The sequence below is a fragment of the Danio rerio genome, chromosome 2 (genome assembly GCF_049306965.1).
Source record: "Danio rerio strain Tuebingen ecotype United States chromosome 2, GRCz12tu, whole genome shotgun sequence".
Taxonomy (NCBI): domain Eukaryota; kingdom Metazoa; phylum Chordata; class Actinopteri; order Cypriniformes; family Danionidae; genus Danio; species Danio rerio.
This window is the reverse complement of record NC_133177.1, coordinates 53336688-53360691: the sequence shown is the minus strand read 5'-3', so window position 1 is coordinate 53360691 and position 24004 is coordinate 53336688. Positions and strand designations below refer to the sequence as shown.

Genomic DNA, 24004 nt, shown 5'->3' with positions numbered 1-24004 from the left:
TTTCTTTTCAAAGTAGAAGTTATGTGTTTTCTTCCACTGGTCCTAGTCAGAATTTAAAGCGGCTGAATTTTGTACTAATTGTAACTTGCTTAGGGTATTGTTCTTGGGACTCCAGCCAACAACTAAGCAGTTAAGGTGTTAATTAATTTTTCAGCTACAGAAAAGGGCAACATGGAATGAAGTTTGGAAATGTTTCTCAGATTTAAAAAACAACAACGTCTTGACTGTGTTTCGCACATGTGGATCAAGTGTAAAATTGGCATCAAAAGCCACACCCAGATTTTTTTTAGTTCTCTCCCTCTACAACCTCACAATACTGTCTAATAACTTTTCCACAGAGCATCACTAGTATTTTTAAAAGTGTTTCTTTATTAATAAGCATTTTGTTTTGCCATCTAGTAATTTTGGAAGAAAGACTTGAGATACTCAGGAGCAACTGTGTTTATGTTAAATGTGTGGATGTGTGCCTCGTGGTTAGATAGCTAAAACATATAGTGTTAGCACTGACGCAACTTTCAGTTCTCTGAAAAAAAGAGGAAAAGGTTAAAAGAGCTTGTGAAATCCATGTGCTGAGCCAGCACAAAACTACATTTTAAATATGTCTGCTATACTGGCGTATATTACACCATCTTCACCATTATAAATGATGCTGGATGTTTTCACATATTGTTAGACAGTCAGATGGTTATTATTGCAAAATCAAAAGTCCACCTCAAACATTTGTGCTTGCTCATTGCATATGATTAGGTAAATACTCACTCAATCACTCACTCACTCACTATCCTTTGGCTTAGTCCCTGATTTATCAGAGGTCGACAAAGTAAAATGATCCTCAGATTAAGTAAAGGAATTAATTAACAATTGAATGTTGTATTGTGAGGATTAGAGACATGAAACAGGAACAAACTAGTGGTCAATAGGATGTAAAATGACTTTGTTGTACAAAAATGCTTGACCATAGAACAACGCTGTTCACTAGAATCTTACTAGAACTATGATAAGCTGCTGTGACACAATCTACATTGTAAAAAGCGCTGTGTAATGCAAATAAACATGAATTGAACTGAATTAAATAGAATCAAATATTCAATAAAATTGTACTTTGTGTGAGGTGATGACCTCAGTTATTTGTAAATCTGGTTTGTTGACCAGGAAAATGATCAAAATATAAATCAAAAACATGCACTTTTTTTTTAATTACAAATTTTGTTGTGATATCCAATTTTTTTATAACTGCTGATGGAAGACTAAAATAAAACTGAATTATTTAAATGATAATTTTAATGTACATTTTTTACTTCTCTTTAGCTGATTTTTATGTGGATTTCCAACATATGCCCTCTTTTGTCCTAAGAAACTACTTTATTTTATTGCTACTTTATAGTAACATTATTTCATATACTGTACATGTATGAGTGTTCCTTTCAGATGCTAAATGTATGAAAGAGAACTATTTAAATGAATTACGCAACATGATTTGCTGATGTTTGCAGTAGTCAGATTACTGGAATTTGCTCCATTTTTTAAAGGATGTCTCAGCCCATGTTGTGCCTGTGTTACTGATTATTGTTGGTAGATATTAACTGTTGATTATTATTGAAATGGGCGAGGCAGTGGCACAGTAGCTAGTGCTGTCGCCTCGCAGCAAGAAGGTCGCTGGTTCGAACCTCGGCTCAGTTAGTGTTTCTGTGTGGAGTTTGCATGTTCTCCCTGCCTTCGCGTGGGTTTCCTCCGGGTGCTCCGGTTTCCCCACAGTCCAAATACATGCAGTACAGGTGAATTGGGTAGGCTAAATTGTGTGTGTGTGTGTATGTTTCCCAGAGATGGGTTGCGGCTGGAAGGGCATCCGCTGCGTAAAAAACTTGCTGGATAAGTTGGCGGTTCATTCCCCTGTGGCGACCCCGGATTAATAATAAGCCGACAAGAAAATAAATGAATGAATGATTATGGAAATTAGCTTCTTTGTTGCAGTTCTTTAATTTGTACATTGTCAGCAGAAATACTCATAGATCTTGGCACCCATCTGCTCTTTTATACAATTGCAGTCTCTCGCTATTTATTTTGCCCCGTTTAGCAAATCTGTTTGCTATTCTAATGCCAGATACCAGTCAAAAAGGGATAAGTCACCCAAAAATGTAAATGACCTCATCATCTGATATGTTTTTTTTCTTCTGTTGAACACAAAAGAAGATACTGTAAGTACTGTATGCTTGTATCTGGCGCCCATTGACTTCCATAGTAGGAAACATATTACATAGCAAGTCAATATGTACCAACATCAACCAGCATTCTTCAAAATATCTTATTTTGAGTCCAATGGAAGAAAGAAACTCAAATAGGTAATAGGGGAAGGGTGAGTAAATGATGACAGATTTGACTTTTGGGTGAACTGTCTCTTTAAGAAGCGATATTCCCTTAACAGCCCAGCTGCCACAGCTCCTGCAGGCAATGGAGCAAAGAAGCTGCCAGCACTGTGAGACCAAACGAGGGCCAGCAGGCGATCCAGGTCCCCCAGGCCCAACGGGCCCATCTGGACCACCAGGGTATCCTGGCAGGGCAGGGTCTCCAGGATATCCAGGACCTCCGGGCAGCAGAGGGCCTGAGGGAGTCAAAGGTGATTATACTGTGATTATAAATTCACAGGAAGATTAGAGACAAGTACTAAAACGATTTGATGTTTTTCTTATAGGTGATATTGGTCCGATGGGTATAAAAGGTGCTAAAGGACAGGGTGAAATTGGGTTGCCAGGTCCACCTGGCCAACAAGGTAAAAAAATAAATAGAAAATACTAATGCATGACAGTAGTTATTTATTATTATTATTATGGTCACTTTATTTTAAGGTACAGTTCTCGCTTCATAACAAACCATTAACTAATGCTGCGTCCCAATTCGCATACACATACTAAGCCCTAAAAGTATGTACTTTTTTGTGAAGGAAAAATATTTACTTTTGAATGTGTAACAAGAATATGCTAGCTTTGGGACATACTACTTCCTCGTTAACAGATCGCTACGTTGCTTAGTTATGAGCCCTGTCAATCATCCACATTTCTGTCATATTTCATTTCCTACCTTATTGGAGAAGCAGCAGCAGGTTAATCTGCCATTCACAAGTCTTTCATGCAGAGAAATCTCCTCAGGTCTTTAGATAATTCTGCATTCAGCGGTTAATGTCCAAACACGTCTTTATATCAGTTCACATTGTTGTTGCAGATAAAATATGACAGAAAACGCCATTTAAATATTCTCCAGTGGGCCAGATATTAATTAACAGTCATACAAACATCTTTACCAAAACCTCTCTACTTGAGAGTTGGTCTCACATGTTTGAAGTTTATTTACACTTTTCACCCGCGTTTGTAGTTCTAATCAAATTCTCGTCCAACTTGCAATGTACTGTGGGCGGTGTCAGCGGTTAGAGTATGGACGCTACTACACTTAAATATTTTACTGGAAATAGTAAACCCTCCCAGAACCTTTGGCATACTCTTTTCAACATACTACGATTTGGGACAGACTAATTCTATTTTCAAATACAATTTAGGACGTATAGTATGTGAATTGGGACGCAGCATAAGTCTTTTAGCTCAACAATCTACTAAACTGCTGCTTAATAATAATTATTAAAGTAGTAGTTGGGTTTAGGTTTTGAACAGGACTGGAGAAGTAGAAAAAGATCATATTTTATTAGGACTAATAAACAGTTAATATCTTAATTATATACAGAAAATAAGAAAATTAGTACTTAAACTAAAGTGTTATAAGTCTTAATTTGTTTGTTTGTCTTTGCAAGTATGTCCAAAAATAATGTTATCTTTTTCTTAGGATTGCAAGGTTCACGTGGGGATGACGGTGAGGGATATCCTGGGCCTTCTGGTCCACCAGGGAAATCTGGCACTCCGGGCATCCCAGGCAAACGTGGGCCCCCAGGGTCTATGGGTGTTTGTGACCCATCCTCTTGTTATCAAGCCTATGGCTTTCGGGACGATCCTTTCAGGAAAGGACCCAACTTTTAGGGTCAGGATGATCCTGTACAGTTTGTTTTTCTTTCTCAAATGGACATTTCTGGTGCTCAGCATTGACCTCAGGAACTTACAACCTCTAAAGCCGTTTCTTAACCACGTTTCTGGAGGACCACCAGCTCTGCACATTTTCCATGTCTCCTTAATCAAACACACCTGATTCACATCATCAGCTCATTAGCAGAGGTGAAAATGGGTGTGACAGACAAAGGAGACATCCAAAGCCTTCAGTGCTGGTGGTCCTCTAGGAGCATGGTTGAGAAACACTACTCTAAAGTATGATGTCACGATCTTGACTTTAAACGTGTGACTTGTTTTCCTCTCTGAGAATCTAGTGTTGAATGTGTTTCTACTTACGCTAACTGTAAAAAAAACATGTGTCTTCCATCCCTTTTACAAAACATACCTATAGTAGCAATTCTCTTCAGTTTACAGCTAAATTGAAGACTGGGGGCAGTGAAACACTAAATTGTATGCCTCACATTAATATCAACGTTTTTAATGAACATGGCTCAGTAGCTCGTCTGGTAGCAAGGTAGCATAGTTGCTTTAGCAAATACACTGTTAGAAACACTATCAGTTTATAATTAGAATTTGTTATAGGTGATTTCTAAATTGCAGCGGCATGAACCATCTTCTCTCCTTGCCATACATTGAATAAAATGTCATTTTAGTGCCCCTCATTAGGCATTTTCCTTTAAACTGCTGTAAAATGCACTAAAGGAAATGTAATATACTCTAACTTCTGCAAAAAATGTCACTATAGACATATTTTCTTGAGCCTAGCTGTTTAAGATGCTTATTCATTTATATAAAAATCATCATGACGCATGTCCTGCCGGCTATTTATTTAATTATCGGGAGCTCCAAAAAACTGACACAGCTAGCTTCATAAAAATAGTCACTTTTCTGAAGCCATACAGTAGCTTTGAGCTGGAAACACTAAAACGTATATCAGTATTTGGTGAAAATGCTTTCAAACATTGCGCATTGTTTGCGTATTGTACGTAGATCATTGATTCTCATTCATCCTGTGACCAATTTATTTGTCAGTTTTAGCTTTTGTTTTGGATGAACTGTTCCTTTACAGAAAACTATAAGAAAACTATACTGTATCCACTGCACTGCCCGACAAGCTACCTCTGCACGGGATGTGAAGCAATTTCTATGGGCTTTATGTTAAGATTTGAGAAACCCAAGGGCTGTTTTGTGTTTGTTACTTTTTATAGGAACATTTTAACTACTATTTGTCTTCATATATATTTAATTACCCTTTTTAGTTTGACTATTTGAACATGTCTCGTAGAATTTAGCTGTCGTTTTTTTAGCACGTCTGTTTTGTTTGACTGTGCAAAACTCAGTAATTATCATCTATTTATTATTTAATGTTTTTTATTCATTCATTGTTAATGCATGTAGCATTTTAGTCTGGTTTGAACTTGATTGATTTGTGCAGCTGACATTTGAAACTCTTAGGATTACAATAAAACATTTACTTGAATTGTTTCATTATTAGTTCTTTTGCTTGTAACACTTGCATCGTTCTGTCAAAAAGAAACAAAGAAATTTAAAAATACTTAAACTCAAGGGCTGTTTTATATTTGCTACTTTTAACAAGAATGTTTTCACCGGCCACTTTATTAGGTACACCTGTCCAGCTGCTCGTTAATGCCAACTTCTAATCAGCCAATTTGATGCATTTAGACATGTAGACATGATCAAGACGATCTGCTGCAGTTCAAAGCGAGCATCAAAATGGGAAAGAAAGGTGATTTAAGTGACTTTAAACATGGTATGGTTGTTGGTGCCAGACGGGCTGGTCTGAGTATTTCATAAACTGCTGATCTACTGGGATTTTCATGCACGACCATCTCTAGAGTTCACAGAGAATGGTCTGAAAAAGAGAGAATATCCAGTGAGCGGCAGTTCTGTTGGCGCACATGCCTTGAAGATGCCAGAGGTCAGAGGAGTATGGCCAGACTGGTTCCAGCTGATAGAAAGGCAACAGTAACTCAAATAACCACTCGTTACAACCGAGATATGCAGAAGAGCATCTCTGAACACGTCGATCCTTGAGGCGGATGGGCTACAGCAGCAGAAGACCACAATGGGTGCCACTCCTGTCAGCTAAGAATGGGAAACGGAGGCTTCAATTTACACAGGTTCACCAATATTAGACAATAGAAGATTGGAAAAACATTGCCTGGTCTGATGAGTCTTTATTTCTGCTGCGACATTCAGATAGTAGGGTCAGAATTTGGCGTCAACAATATAAAAGCATGGATCCATCATCCCTTCTATCAACAGTTCAGGCTGGTAGTGGTAGTGTAATGGTGTGGGGAATATTTTCTTGACACACTTTTGGTCCATTAGTACCAATTAAGCATCGTATCAACACCACAGCCTACCTGAGTATTGTTGCTGACCATGTCATTTTATGACCACAGTGTATCCATCTTCTGATGCCTACTTCCAGCAGGATAACGCCCCATGTCATAAAGCGTGAATCATCTCAGACTGGTTTCTTGAGCATGACAGTGAGTTCACTGTACTGAAATGGCCTCAACAGTCACCAGCTCTCAATCCAAAAGAGCACCTTTGGGATGTGGTAGAACGGGAGATTCACATCATGGATGTGCAGCTGACAAATCTGCAGCAACTGTGTGATGCTCTCATGTCAATATGGATCAAAATCTCAGAGGAATATTTCATTGTTGAATCTATGCCATGAAGGATTGAGGCGGTTCTGAAGGCAAAAGTGGGTCCAACCCGGTAGTTGTAAGGTGTACCTAATAAAGTGGCCGGTGAGTATACTTTTCAGTTTGATCACTTGAACATGTCTGGTAGAATGTAGCTGTCGGTTGACTGTGCAAACCTCAGTTATTATCGTCTATTTATTATTTTCTTATAATTAATATTTATAATATTTATTATTTTCTTTGTTAATGCATGTAGCATTTTAGTCTGGTTTGAACTTGATTGATTTGTGCAGCTGACAATTGAAACTCTTAGGATTACAAAAACATTTGCTTGAATTGTTTCATTGTGGCTCAACTCTCTGTCTTAAAGGAAATGAAAAGAAATGCTCCATGTCATTCTATTAATAGTGTTTTTTGCGTACTGCTGACGGTGTCGGATTTGAAACACTCTTCAGTTTCAGGATGTGTGCTGCTGGGTTTTTCTCGGTAGCCTACATCTCGCTTGCGTCAGTTTATTCTAAGCTGCGGAGAGTTTCACACTCGCTCCTTTACTCAAGCCATCGGTGAGTGAAGCCAAACATATGATGATCTCAGAATAACCTCAATTTAAAGATGCATACTAATCATATCGATTTTATTCCAGCAGACTGCAAGACACCAAAAATGGTTGACACTAATTGGAGTGATTTCGAGAGTTTTTTCAACGAGACATACAGTGAGGAGACCTATGAAGGCAGCATCGTAACCGCAGAGGTAATTTTATGCAAGAAAGCCGATGTGATTCGATTCAGTGCTGCATTTCTTCCAGCGTTTTACTATATTAACTTCTTGCTGAGCTTGCTTGGGAATGGACTGGTGCTGTGTATCATCTACAAGTTCGAGAAGCTCAGCACGGTCACCAATATCTTCTTACTCAACCTCGTGATATCAGATCTCATCTTCGCCTCCAGTCTTCCCTTTTGGGCAGTCTACCACAAATCCGAATGGATCTTCGGTAAGAATCTTTGCAAGTTTGTCGGCAGCTGTTACTCAGTCGGCTTCAACAGCTCCATCCTTTTCCTCACCCTCATGACTTTTGACCGCTATTTAGCCGTGGTCCACTCCATCGCAGCAGCCCAGAGCAGGAGAATGGCATATGCATTCGGATCATCCGCCGCTGTTTGGGTGGTCAGTATTGTGGCTAGCATCAAGGATATAGTTCTGTACGACGTAATGAAAACAGAAGACGGTTTGCTTTGCGAAATGACCGGTTACAATCAGACATTCCTCACAAAGTGGGAGCTTATCGGCTATTATCAGCAGTTTTTCCTCTTCTTTATGGTTCCTCTGATTATCGTTTTGTACTGCTATGTTCGGATCACCATCAGAATCATGTACACGAGACTGATGGAGAAGTGCAGGGCGGTCAAGCTCATTTTTATCATTGTGTTCACCTTCTTCATCTGCTGGACGCCTTACAATGTGGTCATCCTGTTAAAAGCCATTAAGACGTACTTCAAGGTCCAGAACGATTGCTCGAATGCTCTCGATTACGCGCTGTATGTGACTCGCAACTTTGCTTATCTCTACTGCTGCATCAGTCCTGTCTTCTACACTTTTTTGGGGAAGAAGTTCCAGAGTCATTTTCTGAAGCTTCTGTCCAAGCGTATACCATGTCTGAAGATTGATGCCATGTGGTCTACACAGAGCAGTAAGAACACGTCATTCAGGAGCCCAAATACTGATTTTTGAGCATTTTTAGTGGCGGACAGGTGAACAAAAGATTTGTTTAGAAATGTGTCATTGAGAGGACACAAAGAATCAAGAGAGTCTGAAATCCAATCTTCATTTGAATTAAAAGTTCACCAGAAAATTAACATTCCTCCATCATTTACTTGTTCCTAACCAGTTTGAGTTTTGTTGTGAAGATATTTGTTGAAGATGTTAAATTGTTAAGATGTTTTTGTTAAAATAAGATGTTTAGAAGAACAATAAAAAAATTCATTCATTGATTTTCATCCGCTTTTCCGGGGCCATGCCGTGAGGGCAGCAGTCTCAGGAGAGAACCCTTGACTTTCCTCTCCCCAGACACTCCCTCCAGCTCCTCTGGGGGGATCCCGAGGCATTCCTAGACCAGTCAAGAGACATAGTCCCTCCAGCATGTCCTAGGTCTTCACCAAGGCCTCCTCCCGGTGGGACATGCCTAGAACACCTCCCTAGGTAGGCGTCCAGGAAGCATCCGAAACAGATGCCCGAGCCACCTCAGCTGGCTTCTCTCGATGTCGATGAGCAGTAGCTCTACTCCGAGCTCCTCCCGGTTGACAGAGCTCCTCACCCTTTCTATAATGGCCCGTTTCCACTGAGTGGTGCTGTACGGTTCGGTTTGCTTTTATGGCCGTTTTCACTGTCAAAAGGTAACTAAAAGCGAACTGTATTGTACCACTTTTTAGGTACCCTTTCGAAGGGATATCTAGCACAATAAAATTGACAGAGAAGCGTCACTAGCTCGTGCACAAGCCAGGAGAATAAAAACAAAGGAAGTGCCATTATTAAATACCCAGCCAAGAGATTACATCGTATTGATGTATACATATAATAACGAGCCTTGGTTGACCCGAGCTTAGACAAACCTTGTCGTCATATTGACGAATAGCCACAAAGTTAAGAAGAAGAACAGAATTTACCTTGTGCCTCGTAGTTGTTCACAAGGCCTTTCAAATCGCGAGCCGCTTCTCTTTCTCTACCATCGGTACCCTTTTGGCAGTGGAAACGCAAGTCTGATAAAGATGACCTGTACCAACCTGTTCCATACCATACCACTCAGTGGAAACAGGCCACGTGGGTGTAACATGCCACTCTACTCTTGCATTGAGATCTTGCCCTTTCAGTCCTGACCCAAAGCTCATGACCATAGGTGAGAGTAGGAATGTAGATTGACCAGTAAATCGAGAGCTTTGCCTTTCGGCGCAGCTCCTTCTTTACCACAACATAGCATTACTACAGCCGCTGCACCGATCCGCCTGTCAATCTCACGTTCCATCCTTCCCTCACTCATGAACAAAATCCCAAGATACTTGAACTCCTCCACCACGGGTAAGGAGTTTCCTCCAAACTGGAAATGGCAAACCACCTTTTTCCAGTGGAGCACCAAAAAACTCAAATTAAATTGGCTGTTTGTTCAAACTACTTATTAAATTGAGCTGAAACTACACACTTGTTCTACTCACTTAAATAAGTAAAAACTACTAAGCTAACCTAATTCCTTCATGTTGCCCCAACACCAATCAATTGTGTGCCTTATTTACAGTGAATGTTGGAAACCTGTAGCCACTGACGCCATAGTGTTTGGAAGTGGTTACGTTTTCCAACACTCTTCAAAATATCTTCTTTTGTGTTCAAAACAACAGAATCGCTAATCAAATATGCAACCACTCTTTTGATTTCATTTTATTGACTATAATGTATTGTAATGTGGGTATATATTGTACTATTTTTTTATATTGTTAAACCTGTTACAACTTCCTGCCCATCGACTTCAGATGTAAATGAGCTTTATAGCTAACTTTGGCACAACATGTATTAAAAAAAATAAAAATGAAATAAAGAAAAATAAAAACTCAAACTGGATTGGAACAAGGGAAGACTCAGTAAAGGATGAATTTTCACTTTTGGGTGAACGATCCTTTTAAATGTAGAGTATATTCTGCCACATGGGCTTACTTTTATCTAACGTACATATTTGACTGAAAGCTCTCATTTAATGCATTGTGCATCTGAGCTCCATCACATTGAGAAAACAAAAGCATTGATGTAATTGCGGTCATTTGTTGTACATATGTAAATATTTGTTCACAAATATTCTTTTAAATGATCTTTTTTTATACAAAAAAAAAATGTGTGAAGATTTCTGTTTCATGTCAAATCATGCTGTTGTCAAGAATTCTGATTCTTGTAAAAGGGGAAGCTTGATATCTCTTCAGTCTATCCGGTGGCCTGTTTTTTGAGCAATATGGAAACTACACCTTTTTAAAGTCCCTTTAAAGGTCTCATAAAGAGTACATTTCCCGTCCTGTCAACATTAAACTATGATGATCAAAACTCACACTCTGCATTTTGCTTATGTAATATGTCTAATTTTACTGCTTAATAAACTGCTTGGTTGTTTTTTAAGGTTTTATCTGTGGTGTGCTGTTTGTTCATGTCTTGCAGATAGTGATCATACCAACTCATTCATTTTCCTTCAGCTTAGTCTCTGTTTCAGAGGTTGCACTTCAAAAAATGTTTTTCTTACTTAGATTTTTTGTCTTGTTTCTAGTCCAAACATCTACATATTCTTAAATCAAGAAGCATTTTCTAGACAAGCAAAACATGTCGTCTTGTTTTAAGAAATAAAAGTTTTTCCTTAAATCAAGCAAAGTAATCTGCCAATGGCGTAAGCAAAATAATCTTGTTTTTCGATTTGTGATAAGATTATTTTGCTCACCCCATTGGCAGATTACTTTGCTTGATTTAAGGAAAAACTCACTTCATTTTGGCATATTATTTCTTAAAACAAGACAGTATGTTTTGCTTGTCTAGAAAATGCTTCTTGATTTAAGAACTTTTAGATATTTGGACTAGAAACAGGACAAAAAAATCTAAGTAAGAAAAGCATTTTTTGCAGTGTGCCACAGCGGAATGAACCGACAACTATTCCAGCATGTTTTACGCAGCGGATGCCCTTCTAGCAGCAACCCAGTACTGGGAAGCAGCCATACACACTCATTCACACACGTACAGTACGGCCAATTTAGTTTATTCAATTCATATAGCAGCGCATGTGTTTGGACTTTGGGGGAGCAACCGGAGGAAACCCACACGAACAAGGAGAGAACATGCAAAAACTCCACACAGAAATGCCAACTGGCCAAGCCGGGGCTCAAACCAGTGACCTTCTTGCTGTGAGGCAACAGTGCTAACCACTGAGCCATCATGCCACCATCATACAAACTTTTTAAAAATTTACTAATTCTCGTTAAGAATGACTTGACTGCATCCCTTAGATTTTCAGGTAATTGTACAGAGTGTTTCTTGGTATTTCATTGGTTTGTAATCAAGCAGCAGATCATTGCTGTGTGCATTCATGAGCAGTCATCGCTTTGCATCATTATAAAGTTTTGAAAGAAGTAGTTCTCCTCAAATGTAATGTTTTCTGAAGCTGTTTTTCTTCAATAGAACATTAAACAAAACTTCTTCTTTTAGGATTTGTAAAATGCAATGGCTTAAAAAACATACAGACGTACAGTAACAAAATTCATACCTGTGACTCACGATGATACATTGAGCTCTCATGTAGCAAGAGTTTTGTTCAAGTTTTTACTCGTAATAAATAATGTTGTAAAGAATATTTCATGTCTTGCCCAAACCAACCACTGTAAGACCACAAAGTGCATAAAAATGTCGAACATTTAAAAGTAATTTTTAATCTTCTACTGAAGGAAAAACATCTACTGTACATCGTGAATGGCCTAATCGGGTCAGTGTATTAACAGCAAATCTTCATTTTTGTGTGAACTACCCCTTTAAATCGTTATTAAAGCTACACCTACACATACACTCACCGGCCACTTTATTAGGTACACCTTACTAGTACCGGGTTGGACCCACTTTTGCCTTCAGAACTGCCTTAATCCTTTGTGGCGTAGATGCAAGAAGGTACTGGAAATATTCCTCAGAGATCTTGCTTCATATTGACATGATAGCATCACTCAGTTGCTGCAGATTTGTCGGCTGCATATCCATGATGTGAATCTCTTGTTCCACCACATGTCAAACGCGCTCTATTGGATTGAGAGCTGGTGACTGTGGAGGCCATTTGAGTACAGTGAACTCACTGTCATGTTGAAGAAACCAGTCTGAGATGATTTGAGGTTTATGACGCATTATCCTGCTGGAAGTAGCCATTAGAAGATGGGTTCGCTGTGGTCATAAAGCACAGGTGTCAAACTCAGTTCCAAAAGGGCCGCAGCTCTGCACAGTTTAGTTCCAGCCCTAATTAAACACACCTGATCAAACTAATTGAGTCCTTCAAGCTTGTTTGAAACCTACAGGTAAGTGTGTTGGAGCAGGGTTGGAACTAAACTGCGCAGGGCTTCGGCCTTCCAGGAATTGAGTTTGACTCCCCTGTCATAAAGGGATGGACATAACGTCAAATTCTGACCCTACCATCCAAATGTCGCAGCAGAAATCGAGACTCATCAAACTCCTCCACCTAAAGGTTGGACGTGTTGTGCGTTCAGAGATACTCTTCTGCATAACTCAGTTGTAATGAGTGGTTATTTGAGTTACTGCTAAGCTTTCACTCATCATAACACACGTGCTGCTGATGATGTGACAATAAAAGTGATTTGATTACTATTGCCGTTCTATCAGCTGGAACCAGTCTAACCATTCTCCTCTGACCTCTGGCATCAATAAGGCATTTGCGCCCACAGAACTGCCGCTCACTGTATATTTTCTCTTTTTCGGACCATTCTCTGTAAAACCTAGAGCAGTGGTTCTCAAACTTTTTTCATCAAGTACTACCTCAGAAAAAAATTCTCTCCAAGTACCACCAAAATGAGCAGTATTGAAATACAGTAGCGTAGTAGGCCCAGTAAAGCAGCTACAACTCTGCACAGTTTAAAAAAAATGGCAGATAAACTCAGAAATATAGGCTAAATGTCATGTATGGCATATTATATAAATAATTTTTGATAAATTTTGAAATATATTTGGCATGTACATGACATATTTCATTCCTCCGAGTACCACTAGAAGGAACCCCGCGTACCACTAGTGGTACACGTACCACAGTTTGAGAACCACTGCCCTAGAGAGATGGTTGTGCTTAAAAATCCCAGCAGATCATCAGTTTCTGAAATACTCAGACCAGCCCGTCTGGCACCAACAACCATGCCACGTTCAAGTTCACTTTGAACATTTCCTCTCCATTCTGATGCTCAGTTTGAACTGCAGCAAACGTCTTGACCATGTCTACATGCCTAAATGCACTGAGTTGCTGCCATGATTAACGCACAGTTCGACCGGTGTCCCTAATAAAGTGGCCGGTGAGTGTATTTGCTAATTGAATATTTAGGACATATTTTAGATAGGTTCAAATGATTTTAAAAGAGTGATTCGGGCTCAATAAAAAATAAAACGTTGCAAAATCATGCATAAATATGTCCCATATCTGAAAAGCTAGAAATAATCTAGAGTACACCACTTCCTAACTGTCAGTCTCTACATGACAAATTCGGTTATTTTGCCATCATTTTAGAGCTTTATTTACATTTCAGCCGTCAAAACACAGTTTCCCAGAAGCACTTTACAGCGTCAGATGAGCTCATCCAATCACATCCAAGACCGACCATCCATTTATCCACTCACATCCAAGCCCAACCGTCCTGTCGTCAAATCACTTTCAGTATTCGCAGGAGAAACCAATCAGCATCAAATTGCTATCTTGACATCCAATCAACGTCCAGACAGTCTACGGGAAACGCGCTGTGCGTGCACGGGTGGGGTGAATGACGTAACCGCGGTCATAACCAAAGGGAAAAAAAAACAGAAATCAATCTGACGGAGCGTTTCCATTGGTTACAGCCTCCTGGTACCCAGGAAAGAGGATGTAGCATCTCCTGCAGTAGCATAGCAAACAGGGCATATGAGAGGAAAGGGCGGCTGTTGTGCGGTAAATATGGGACGAAGAATGGCCTTATGAACGAGGAGGTGATGATTCACCGCCAGGTGATACTGACCCAGGTGAGCGTGTGCGTTTGTTTATGTGTGTGTTTTTCACTAATGCTCCGCTAGCTAGGCGTGATGCTGTGTGTGTAGCGAGAGGCAGTGCACGGCAGCAGTCTCTGGGCTTCAGATGTGTAGCGTCCTGCGATGAAAGGCAGTTTTAAAGAGGTGTTTGGGTTTATTTGGCTTGTCCTTATTCAGTTATGTTGAACATAAGTCGCGGCCTCGCGCGTCTTTGTGTGGTGCGCGCTCTCGTTTGCGTGCACGTGCGTGTGTATTTGGCCCAGATGAGCACACTCATCCTCGTTCTTGAACCCTATACTCACCACTAAAACACAAATCGATGAGCTAACACAACATCTGAAACAATGTAGACATCACACACAAGTATATCTACAGTATATACAACTCCATCTTTCTTTATTTATATAAATATTTCCCACATCAATACATGTTCTACCTTTATAGACAGTAAGTAAGCAGCTTTGGCAGGGACACTAATACTTGAATGAGGTGAAGTTGGTTTTATCTTCACACATTTGTTCATTTTAACGGTGTTTGTTTACCACGCCAATTTGATTATGTAGTCTGAAATTGCATGCCTTTAACAACATTAGCACTATTTATTTGACTAAAGAATGTACTTTGATAGTCATTGGCTGCTAATATGATTTCACTATTTCGAATTTGCAAGTAATACTTTTCTGACATATTATTAAGGAAAAAAGTCAGAATGTGTGAATATAAAACTAACTTTACCTCAATGAATATTTGGGGTTGAAACTGGTCTACATCATATTAGTGATGTATCAATCATACTGTTATCACATTTTAATTAAAGGAAATGTAAGATGTCATTGAGTGTTTGTGTCATTGAGTAATTCACAAATGATGCAAACCCCACCTAATGCCGAGTTCAGACTGCATGATTTTCAAAGTAGTCGTGTCACAGATGTTTTCACACTGCTTGACTATCTGGGCTAGCGTTTCGTCGCTGCTTTGTTTACACTGCATGATGGATCGGCGACAGGGACATTCACATTGCATGACTTTACTATAGGAAGAATCGCCGACAACTTCATCCAAACTACGTCTCACAGCCAAAAACACGTGGTATATCTTTTGTTATTAACTACATAATAAGAAAGAAGCCTTTAATGGGGTAGAACATGTACATGTTTGCTCACCTGGGTTTAAAGGGAATTAGCCATTTCTCCTCAACTTAAGTTGATAAAAAACGAATTTCTTTCTGTATGAAACGTCAAACAGACACGGTTGCTCCTGAGTCCTGTCAAACCTCCACTAGTTTTTCCTCCATTTCGTGGGTCCAAACAAACCGAAAATGAGCGCTTTTAACTTCTCCCCCAGCCTCCCGCTGGCCTGCAGCAGGTATATACACACACACACACACAAGTGAATGCTGCTCTCTCATTGGCTGTAGGCGATCGCTGATGTTATTTTCAGTCAAAACTCATTTCACACGGCATGATTTGAATTGCCGACAGCTCCAGATATTCAGCATGCCAAATATCTCACTGGCTTCGGCGACTCATCGGCGATTCTCTCAGATCGCCTCTTTGATAGTTCATACTGTGTGATTGTCACTCACGTGCACGAGCAGCGATTTGCCTGTGATTTCAGGCATTTGTCTGCGATTTCTCAAAACCTGTCGGCAAACCAAAATCGGGGCTAAAATCACGCAGTCTGAACTAGGCATGAATGGATAGCTCTCCCAAAAACTACATTTATAAACAACATATTAGACAGTGCCTTTTTTATTAGAACATTCAATAGATGTTTAGCTGAAACCGTCATCTTTGGTGATTCATAAAATACAAGTAAACGCCTTATGCTGTGTTCAGACTGCGTGATTTAAGCCCCGATTTTAATCATTATGCAATTTTAATCAAATTATAATCATTATGCAAAAAACAATCCCTGAAGAAGGAAGAAGTTCCTGAAAAGTATAAATCTCACCACTGCTATTTAGTAAATGTGAAACAATATTTATTTTTATTTATTTTATTTATATATTTTGTCATTTTATTTTTATTTATTAATTTTTATTAAATTTTATTATTTACTTATTTTAGTTTTATATATTTGTTTTTGTTTTATTTAATTAATTAATTTTTTTTTATTTCTAGATTATTTTATATTTTATTTTAATTTGATTTAATTTTGTTGTCATTATGCAAAAAACAATCCCTGAAGAAGAAAGACGTTCCTGAAAAGTATAAATCTCACCACTGCTATTTAGTAAATCTGAAACAAAAATTATTCCCTGGAAAAGTTGGTGGTTCATTCCGCTCTGGCAACCCCTGATAAATAAAGGGACTAAGCTGAAGGAAAATGAATGAATGAATAACCTAATTCCTTCATATTGTCCCAAAACAACAAATCCAGCATTTTGTACAGAGGTAAAAAAGGTAATTTCCTATTTTATACAGTATTCAAGTAAAGCCCATCAGACAAAAACAAATCAGACAAACATAAAACAAACACACAAACAGCATAATAAAGCTGCTAGAAGCTAACGTCTGGCCTGGATGATAAGCCCGTGTTTAATTGGGGATATGTGTTCATTACTCAAGGGTCATTAAGAGCTGAAATCATTTAGGCAAAGATGAGGTAGATTAGTATTGATTCACTCGAGACCAGCAGCTATTGATCCACGCTAAAATCAGCTTCCAGAAATGGAAAAGCTTCAGATGGGGGGAAAAAGGCCTTGTGTTTCTTTACATGCTCAAGTGTTTCCTGTTGAACGACCTTCGCTTGAGATGCATTGAGTCAATTGAATGAATTCTTATATTTATTTATATACATAATGTTTATTGTAAATGAGTTCCCATATCTGATTTTTGCATTGTATCATTTTATCATACTGAATTTTCATTAGGGCGGCATCGTGGATTAGTGGTTAGCACTGTCACCTCACAGCAAGAAGGTTGCTGGTTTGAGTCCCGGCTGGTTCAGTTGGCATTTCTGTGTGGAGTTTGCATGTTCTCCCCGTGTTGGCGTGGGTTTCTTCTGGGTGCTCCGGTTTCTCCCACAAGTCTACAGACATGCGCTGTAGGTGAATTGAATAAACTAAATTGGCCGTAGTGTGCGTGCGTGTGTGTGTGTGTGTGTGTGTGTGAATGTGAGAGTGTTTCCCATTACTGGGTTGTAGCTGGAAGGGCATCTGCTGCGTAAAACATATGCTGAATAAGTAGGGTGTGGCGACCCCTTATGAATAAATGGACTAAGCCGGAGGAAAATGAATAAATGAAAACTAAAAAATAATAACATAAAAAATATTAAATATTAAATAATAATATTTATTATTATTTTTTAAATATTTACCCAAATTTTCTCACACATAAAATAAGAAATTGTATAATTTTTAAAATGTTTGTTATGTGTTGCATAAATGCTTAATAAAAAAATAAGCGGAAATGTTATACATGTCTACAAATAAATATTGTGAAAAGTAAAATGTACTGTTTACTGTAATTTTACTGTAAAAATGTACTGGTTAATCCCAGACTTAAATATGACTATTTTATATTTTATTCCAGTTAACCTGATATTTGCTTTAAAAGTTTTTATTTTATGTATACAGGGCTTTGTGGCAATATATGGAATCTACAATTGGAAAGTGACTCTTTTCTGACATAATTTAGCTCATATTGTGGTCATGATTTCATTATTGTATAATTATTTTATATTGTTTTATTTTATTTTTATTTTATTATTTTGTTTTATTTATTTGTGTTTTGTATTTTTTTTATTTATTTACTTATTTGTTTTATTTATTTTTTTATGTTTGTCGTTTTGTTTTTATTTATTTATTTTTTCATTTTATTTATTTATTTATTTTTAAATATTTTTTTCCATTTCATTTAATTTAGTTTATTTTTAATTTGATTTTTTATTTTTCTATTATTATTATATTTTTTTAATTAAATTAAATGTATTTATTTAGAATTTAGTTTTGTTTTATTTTTTATTTCATATAATTAATTTATTTGTTTTATTTTTATATATTTATTTTTATTTATTTCTATTTCTATTTTATTTTTACTATTTTGTATTTTATTTATTTAAAATTTTTATGTAATTTTATTTTTATTTATTAATTTTTATTAGATTTATTTACTGATTTATTTTTATAAATTAGTTTTTTATTTCTATTTCTGTTTTATTTTAATAATTTATTTATTCATTTATTTTGTTTAATTAAATTTTATTTTATTTTTAAATTTAATAAAATTTTATTTTATTTTTATTTTTTAATTTTATTTTATTTTGAAATCTGTGGTTGTATCAGTCTATGGGTTAAAATGATTTGAAATGTAAAGATGAATGGCAATATAAAAAGTTAACAGGAGCACATTTTGAAAGCAAAGTGACCGGTTAATAATAATCAGGAACTTAAAAATAAAAAAGAGAAACACAAAAAAGTGTTATGTTATGGTCCTGACAGAACAACCGTTGAACTCTAAACGTTATAGGTCATTCAGGCATTTCCCTCATCCATAATGCATGCAATTGCACAACTTGCATTTATGCATTCTGCAGATGATTACATCCCAAGCAACTTACATAAGCAATCTGTGACGAAGCCAATAGCATTCATAGTAAACAATGTCAGTTTGCTCACAGTAAACAAACGATGAGGTGCAAAAATAGCAGCATAATAGTGTGCCGTTGAAAGCAAATGTCAAACTGCAAGATGTTCCTGCCCTGTTTTGAGTCTCTTCTACGTCATAGAAGAGATTACATACTTCAGATCCTTTTGCAGACAGAAATGTGGCTTGATCTCTGTATTCTGGGGAGAAAAATCCCGCTCCCGTAGGCCTCCGTCCGTGCTCCGTTATGTAAGTACATTAAGATTCTCGGGTTTCATTTTGGCACGGCGAGCCTGACGCTGCTGGAGCTAATGCATCTCATCCTGTGCGACATGCACACACACACACACACACACACACTGGTATTTAATGGAGTCTGCCCTTGGGGCCTTAATGATTATAATTAATTTATCTGTGTCAGTGTGATTGCAAGGTGCATTGTTAAAGCTTGCTTTCATCTTGTAAACACAAACACGCCTGGTGGAAGATTCGGTTTGTTTCAGCACATCACAACAACTCAATCGGCATCTCAATTTGCACTTCAGCTAATTTCTGTCAATAAAACAGAGCAAAGAAACTGCAGAAAGAGATTCTGGGAAAAAATATGATATGAAATAACTATATTTCAGACATTATAAGTAACTATTTTATCAGCAGTTTTTTATGTCACAATCATACTAAAATAAACAGGTAATAAATATTTCTCAGAGCTAATAAAATTTTCAAAGATTGATATTACTTATACTATTATCGCGATTACGATCATTTTTCGCATACGTTACGTACAGTACGTACGTAACTATTTTATCAGCAGTTTAAAAAATATGTTTATTTACATCACAATCATACTAAAATAAACAGGTAATAAATATTTTTCCGTGCTTATAAAAAAACATGGATATTACTCATACTATTATCGCGATAACGATGATTTTTCGATATATTGTACAGCTCTAATCGGCATGTAAATCTGCACTCCAGCTAGTTTCTGTCAATAAAACGAAGCGAAGAGACTGGAAAAAAGTGATACTGGTAAAATGCAATATGCGATAACGATATTTCTCACATTAAAACTAACCATTTTATCAGCGCTTTAAAAAATATTTATTAACGTTATGATTATACTAAAATAAACAGGTAATAAATATTTCTCAGAGCTAATAAAATTTAAAAAATTTATATTACTTATACTAATTTTTCGTATATATTTCGTTACTTACCTTATAAGTAACTATTTTATCAGCAGTTTAAAAAATGTTTATTTAGATCACAATCATACTAAAATAAACAGGTAATAAATATTTTTCCGTGCTAATAAAAAAAACATGGATATTACTCATACTATTATCGCGATAACGATGATTTTTTGATATATTGTGCAGCTCTGTCAATAAAACAGAGCGAAGAGACTGGAAAAAAGTGATACTGGTAAAATGCAATATGCGATAACGATATTTCTCACATTAAAACTAACCATTTTATCAGCGCTTTGAAAAATATTTATTTACGTAATGATTATACTAAAATAAACAGGTAATAAATATTTCTCAGAGTTAGTACAATTTTCAAAAATTTATATTACTTATACTAATTTTTCGTATATATTTCGTTACTTACGTTATAAGTAACTATTTTATCCACAGTTTAAAAAAATGTTTATTTACATCACAATCATACTAAAATAAACAGGTAATAAATATTTTTCCGTGCTAATAAAAAAATACATGGACATTACTTATACTATTATCGCGATAACAATGATTTTTTGATATATTGTGCAGCTCTAATCGCCATCTTAATTGGCACTCCAGCTAGTTTCTGTCAATAAAACAAAACGAAGAGACTGGAAAAAGTGATACTGGTAAAATGCAATATGCGATTACGATATTTCTTACATTAAAACTAACCATTTTATCAGCGCTTTAATTATTTTATTTACGTAATGTTCATACTAAAACAGGCAATAAATGTTTTTCCAAGCTAAATAAATAAAAAAACAATTATATTACTTTTACTATTATCGTGATAATGTTCATTTTTAGATATAATGTCCAGCTCTAATTGTCATCTCAATTTGCACTCCAGCTATTTTCTGTCAATACAACGGAGCGAAGAAACTGAAAAAAGTGATACTGGAAAATGCAATATGCGAAAGGTCAGAGCTGCATTAATTTATTAAGACGACTGAGGTCCTTTGGTGTGTGTCAGACACTGTTAAAAACTTTTTATGACTCTGTGGTGTCTTCTGTGATTCTGTATGCTGTAACCTGCTGGGGAGGGGTACTGTTGGAGAAAGAGAAAAACTAATTAAATAAGCTTATAAAAAGGCCAGGTTCTGTTGTGGGGTGTGCACTACCTACCATAGAAGAGATTGCACATGATCGAATGCTGGACTAATTTGTCAGTATAATGAACCATGATAGTCATCCCCTTTTTAAAACAGTCCAAGCATGTGCAAGCTCTTTTAGTACAAGACTAATTTAACCCCGGTGTTACAGAGGAAGTCTTTTTTGCCAAGTGATCAGATTGTATAACCAAAGTTGTACCAGATGAATTGTTCTGAACTGAATTAGATATTAGATGTGGATAAGTGTTTACTCGTTGTTTTTGGAACTAAAGTGTGCAGTATGAAATGTAAATTTATTAATGTTTTTATATGTAAATGTAACTTATTTATCTACTTTTAGGATGGAGAGTTCTGCTGTGACATGTGAATTTCCCTTCGGGGTCAAGTCAAAGTCAAACCGATATTTCTTACATTAAAACTAACCATTTTATCAGCGCTTTAAAAAATATTTATTTACGTAATGATTATACTTAAATAAACAGGTAATAGATATTTTTACCGAGCAAATTACATTAAAAAATGGATATTACTTATACTATTATGGATAACGATTTTTCAATATATTTTTGATCTCAATTTGCACTTCAGCTATTTTCAGTTAATAAAACAGGGCTGAGAAAAATTATACTGGGAAAATATGTGAAATGCGTTAACGACATTTCTTACGTCATAACTAACTAATTTATCAGCAACTTAGAAATAATAATTTGTTTACACAACTATCTTACTGGGGTGGCGCAGTGGTGCAGTAGGTAGTGCTGTCGCCTCACAGTAAGAAGGTCGCTGGTTCTAGTCTCGGCTGGGTCAGTTGGCATTTCTGTGTGGAGTTTGTATGTTCTCCCTGCGTTCGCGTGGGTTTCCTTCGGGTGCTCCGGTTTCCCCCACAGTCCAAAGACATGCGGTACAGGTGAATTGGGTTGGCTAAATTGTCTGTAGTGTATGAGTGTGTGTGGATGTTTCCCAGAGATGGATTGCGGCTGGAAGGGCATCCGTTGCATAAAAACTTGCTGGATAAGTTGGCGGTTCATTCCGCTTTGGCAACCCCGGATTGGTGGAGGGACTAAGCCGAAAAGAAAGTGAATGATTAAATGAACGATCATACTAAAATAAACAGGATTTTACAGAAAATCTATCTGTAAGTTTTGAAACAGGAATTTCAATTTTTCAATTTTAATAACAAAAAAACTATAAAACCATGTAAAAAAAAAAAAAAGTTTCAATTTAGTATTGTTGAAAACTCATCACATTCAACATTTAATCACTCACTCACTTAGATAGAGATGGGTTTTTTTAAGGAAAATTATCATATAAATATAATCTGGCAAAAGCTGGGATCTCTGGACATTTACAGTGTCCCCTGCAACAGAAAAAACCCTTTCATTTGGGACTGAGGTTTCTGGGACAGAGAGATATGATTTAACCAAGGTTGACCGCAGTGGGTAACGCTGTGCATTGTCTTTCCACCACTTGAGAGGACAAGCCATGTGTGAGATAGAGGTCTCTTTGCGGTACAAGTCAATGTTTCCATCAATCTAACAAGTGTGCTGTGTTCTGCAGTCCCCATGACTGTTTTTAGTCGTATTCCCCGACTTATATTTCACCACAGTCTGGCAGTGCCTGCATATTGTTTTTTTCTTTGTCTGTCACCTTTTCTCCTTTTTCGTATCTTTTTAGAAAGAAACCGAAATGCTTCCACACATCCGATTTAAAACCCGCTTTAGGTTCGATAATTTCCAGCTCTTTTTCTTCCCCGCTACTAGCAGCACACTCCATTTACGCATTACTGGATCTGTAGTGACAACAGACCGCAAAGGATGATGGCCAAGCCTAGGCTGATGGGATTTGTAGTTCCCGCTACCTCCCGTTCGCTTCATTCGCCTGAGCAAACTTTTCTCAGAAATATAGTTTTATTGAGTCATGCGCCTACGGTAATATTGAAAAAAATTACTATTGCAGTATGACGGTATTTACAATATTGTTACATCCCTAACTATTATACTATCTATTTGAGACTACACCAATCGCTTTATGCAACTGACCCTGGAACCATTCTTAGATTTTATGTAATACTGTCTACATCAATTGAATTTTTTCCCGATAATCTGACAATCAAAATAACTCTTCACTGACATCATCCGAGGAAGGACATGTTTACTGGTGTGAGGGCGGGACGACCTGTCAATCAAATAAGATCCACTAAAAGCAAACCACAGCAATCCAATACCCAGTGGACATAAATCAAGCCTCGCCATACAGTACATGCTTTCAAGAAGCCGTTTCACTCAGATAATACATTACAAATCACTGCACAACTTCTGTTTTTCTGCTCGCTTTTCAATCCATAACGTTGCTCTCTGTTAACTACCAAATGCATGTACATAAAACACGTAAAGTTGCATGAATTGGCTGGCCGGTCACTTGTTGGAGGTCCCTGGCTGATCTCAGAACAGCAATCACTCGACCTCCAGCAGTGCAGACACACATGATGTTCATAAAGGTTAATGAGTTGTGCACAATAGGGAACTTTTTTCGATTTATTCGCTCCGTTTTATTAGCAGAAAATAGCTGGAGTGC

At 37.2% G+C, this 24004-nt stretch overlaps 3 protein-coding genes across 9 annotated transcripts in view; all 3 read left to right on the top strand.

Moving 5' to 3' along the window:
* The window catches only part of si:ch211-106n13.3, a 65913-nt gene extending 60387 nt beyond the window's left edge, over window positions 1-5526 (top strand). For both annotated transcript variants that reach the window (NM_001045014.1, XM_073919404.1), the window contains 3 exons: window positions 2423-2614; window positions 2690-2767; window positions 3829-5526. In NM_001045014.1, coding sequence (NP_001038479.1) covers window positions 2423-2614; window positions 2690-2767; window positions 3829-4019 — 461 coding nt within the window. In that variant the 3' untranslated portion in view covers window positions 4020-5526. The remainder of the gene's footprint in view (window positions 1-2422; window positions 2615-2689; window positions 2768-3828) is intronic.
* Window positions 5527-7230: 1704 nt separating this feature from the next.
* On the top strand, window positions 7231-10871 carry ccr12a (chemokine (C-C motif) receptor 12a). Of its 2 annotated transcripts, none has more exons than XM_005168425.6 (2): window positions 7231-7287; window positions 7371-10871. In XM_005168425.6, exon 2 carries the CDS (start codon window positions 7388-7390, stop codon window positions 8453-8455), a length of 1068 nt encoding a protein of 355 aa, XP_005168482.1. In that variant the 5' UTR covers window positions 7231-7287; window positions 7371-7387; the 3' UTR covers window positions 8456-10871. The 2 variants fall into 2 exon arrangements, with proteins under 2 accessions (XP_005168482.1, NP_001038492.1); NM_001045027.1 differs by having other exon boundaries at window positions 7263-7287; window positions 7368-8455.
* A 3450-nt stretch (window positions 10872-14321) lies between these two features.
* hecw1b (HECT, C2 and WW domain containing E3 ubiquitin protein ligase 1b) overlaps window positions 14322-24004 on the top strand; it is a 97646-nt gene continuing 87963 nt past the window's right edge. For 4 of the 5 annotated variants that reach the window (XM_073919470.1, XM_021480876.2, XM_009298865.4 and 1 more), the window contains exon 1: window positions 14322-14488. In XM_073919470.1, the coding sequence (XP_073775571.1) occupies window positions 14444-14488 (45 nt within the window). In that variant the 5' untranslated portion in view covers window positions 14322-14443. The remainder of the gene's footprint in view (window positions 14489-24004) is intronic. The other variant, NM_001145764.1, reaches the window with a different exon arrangement.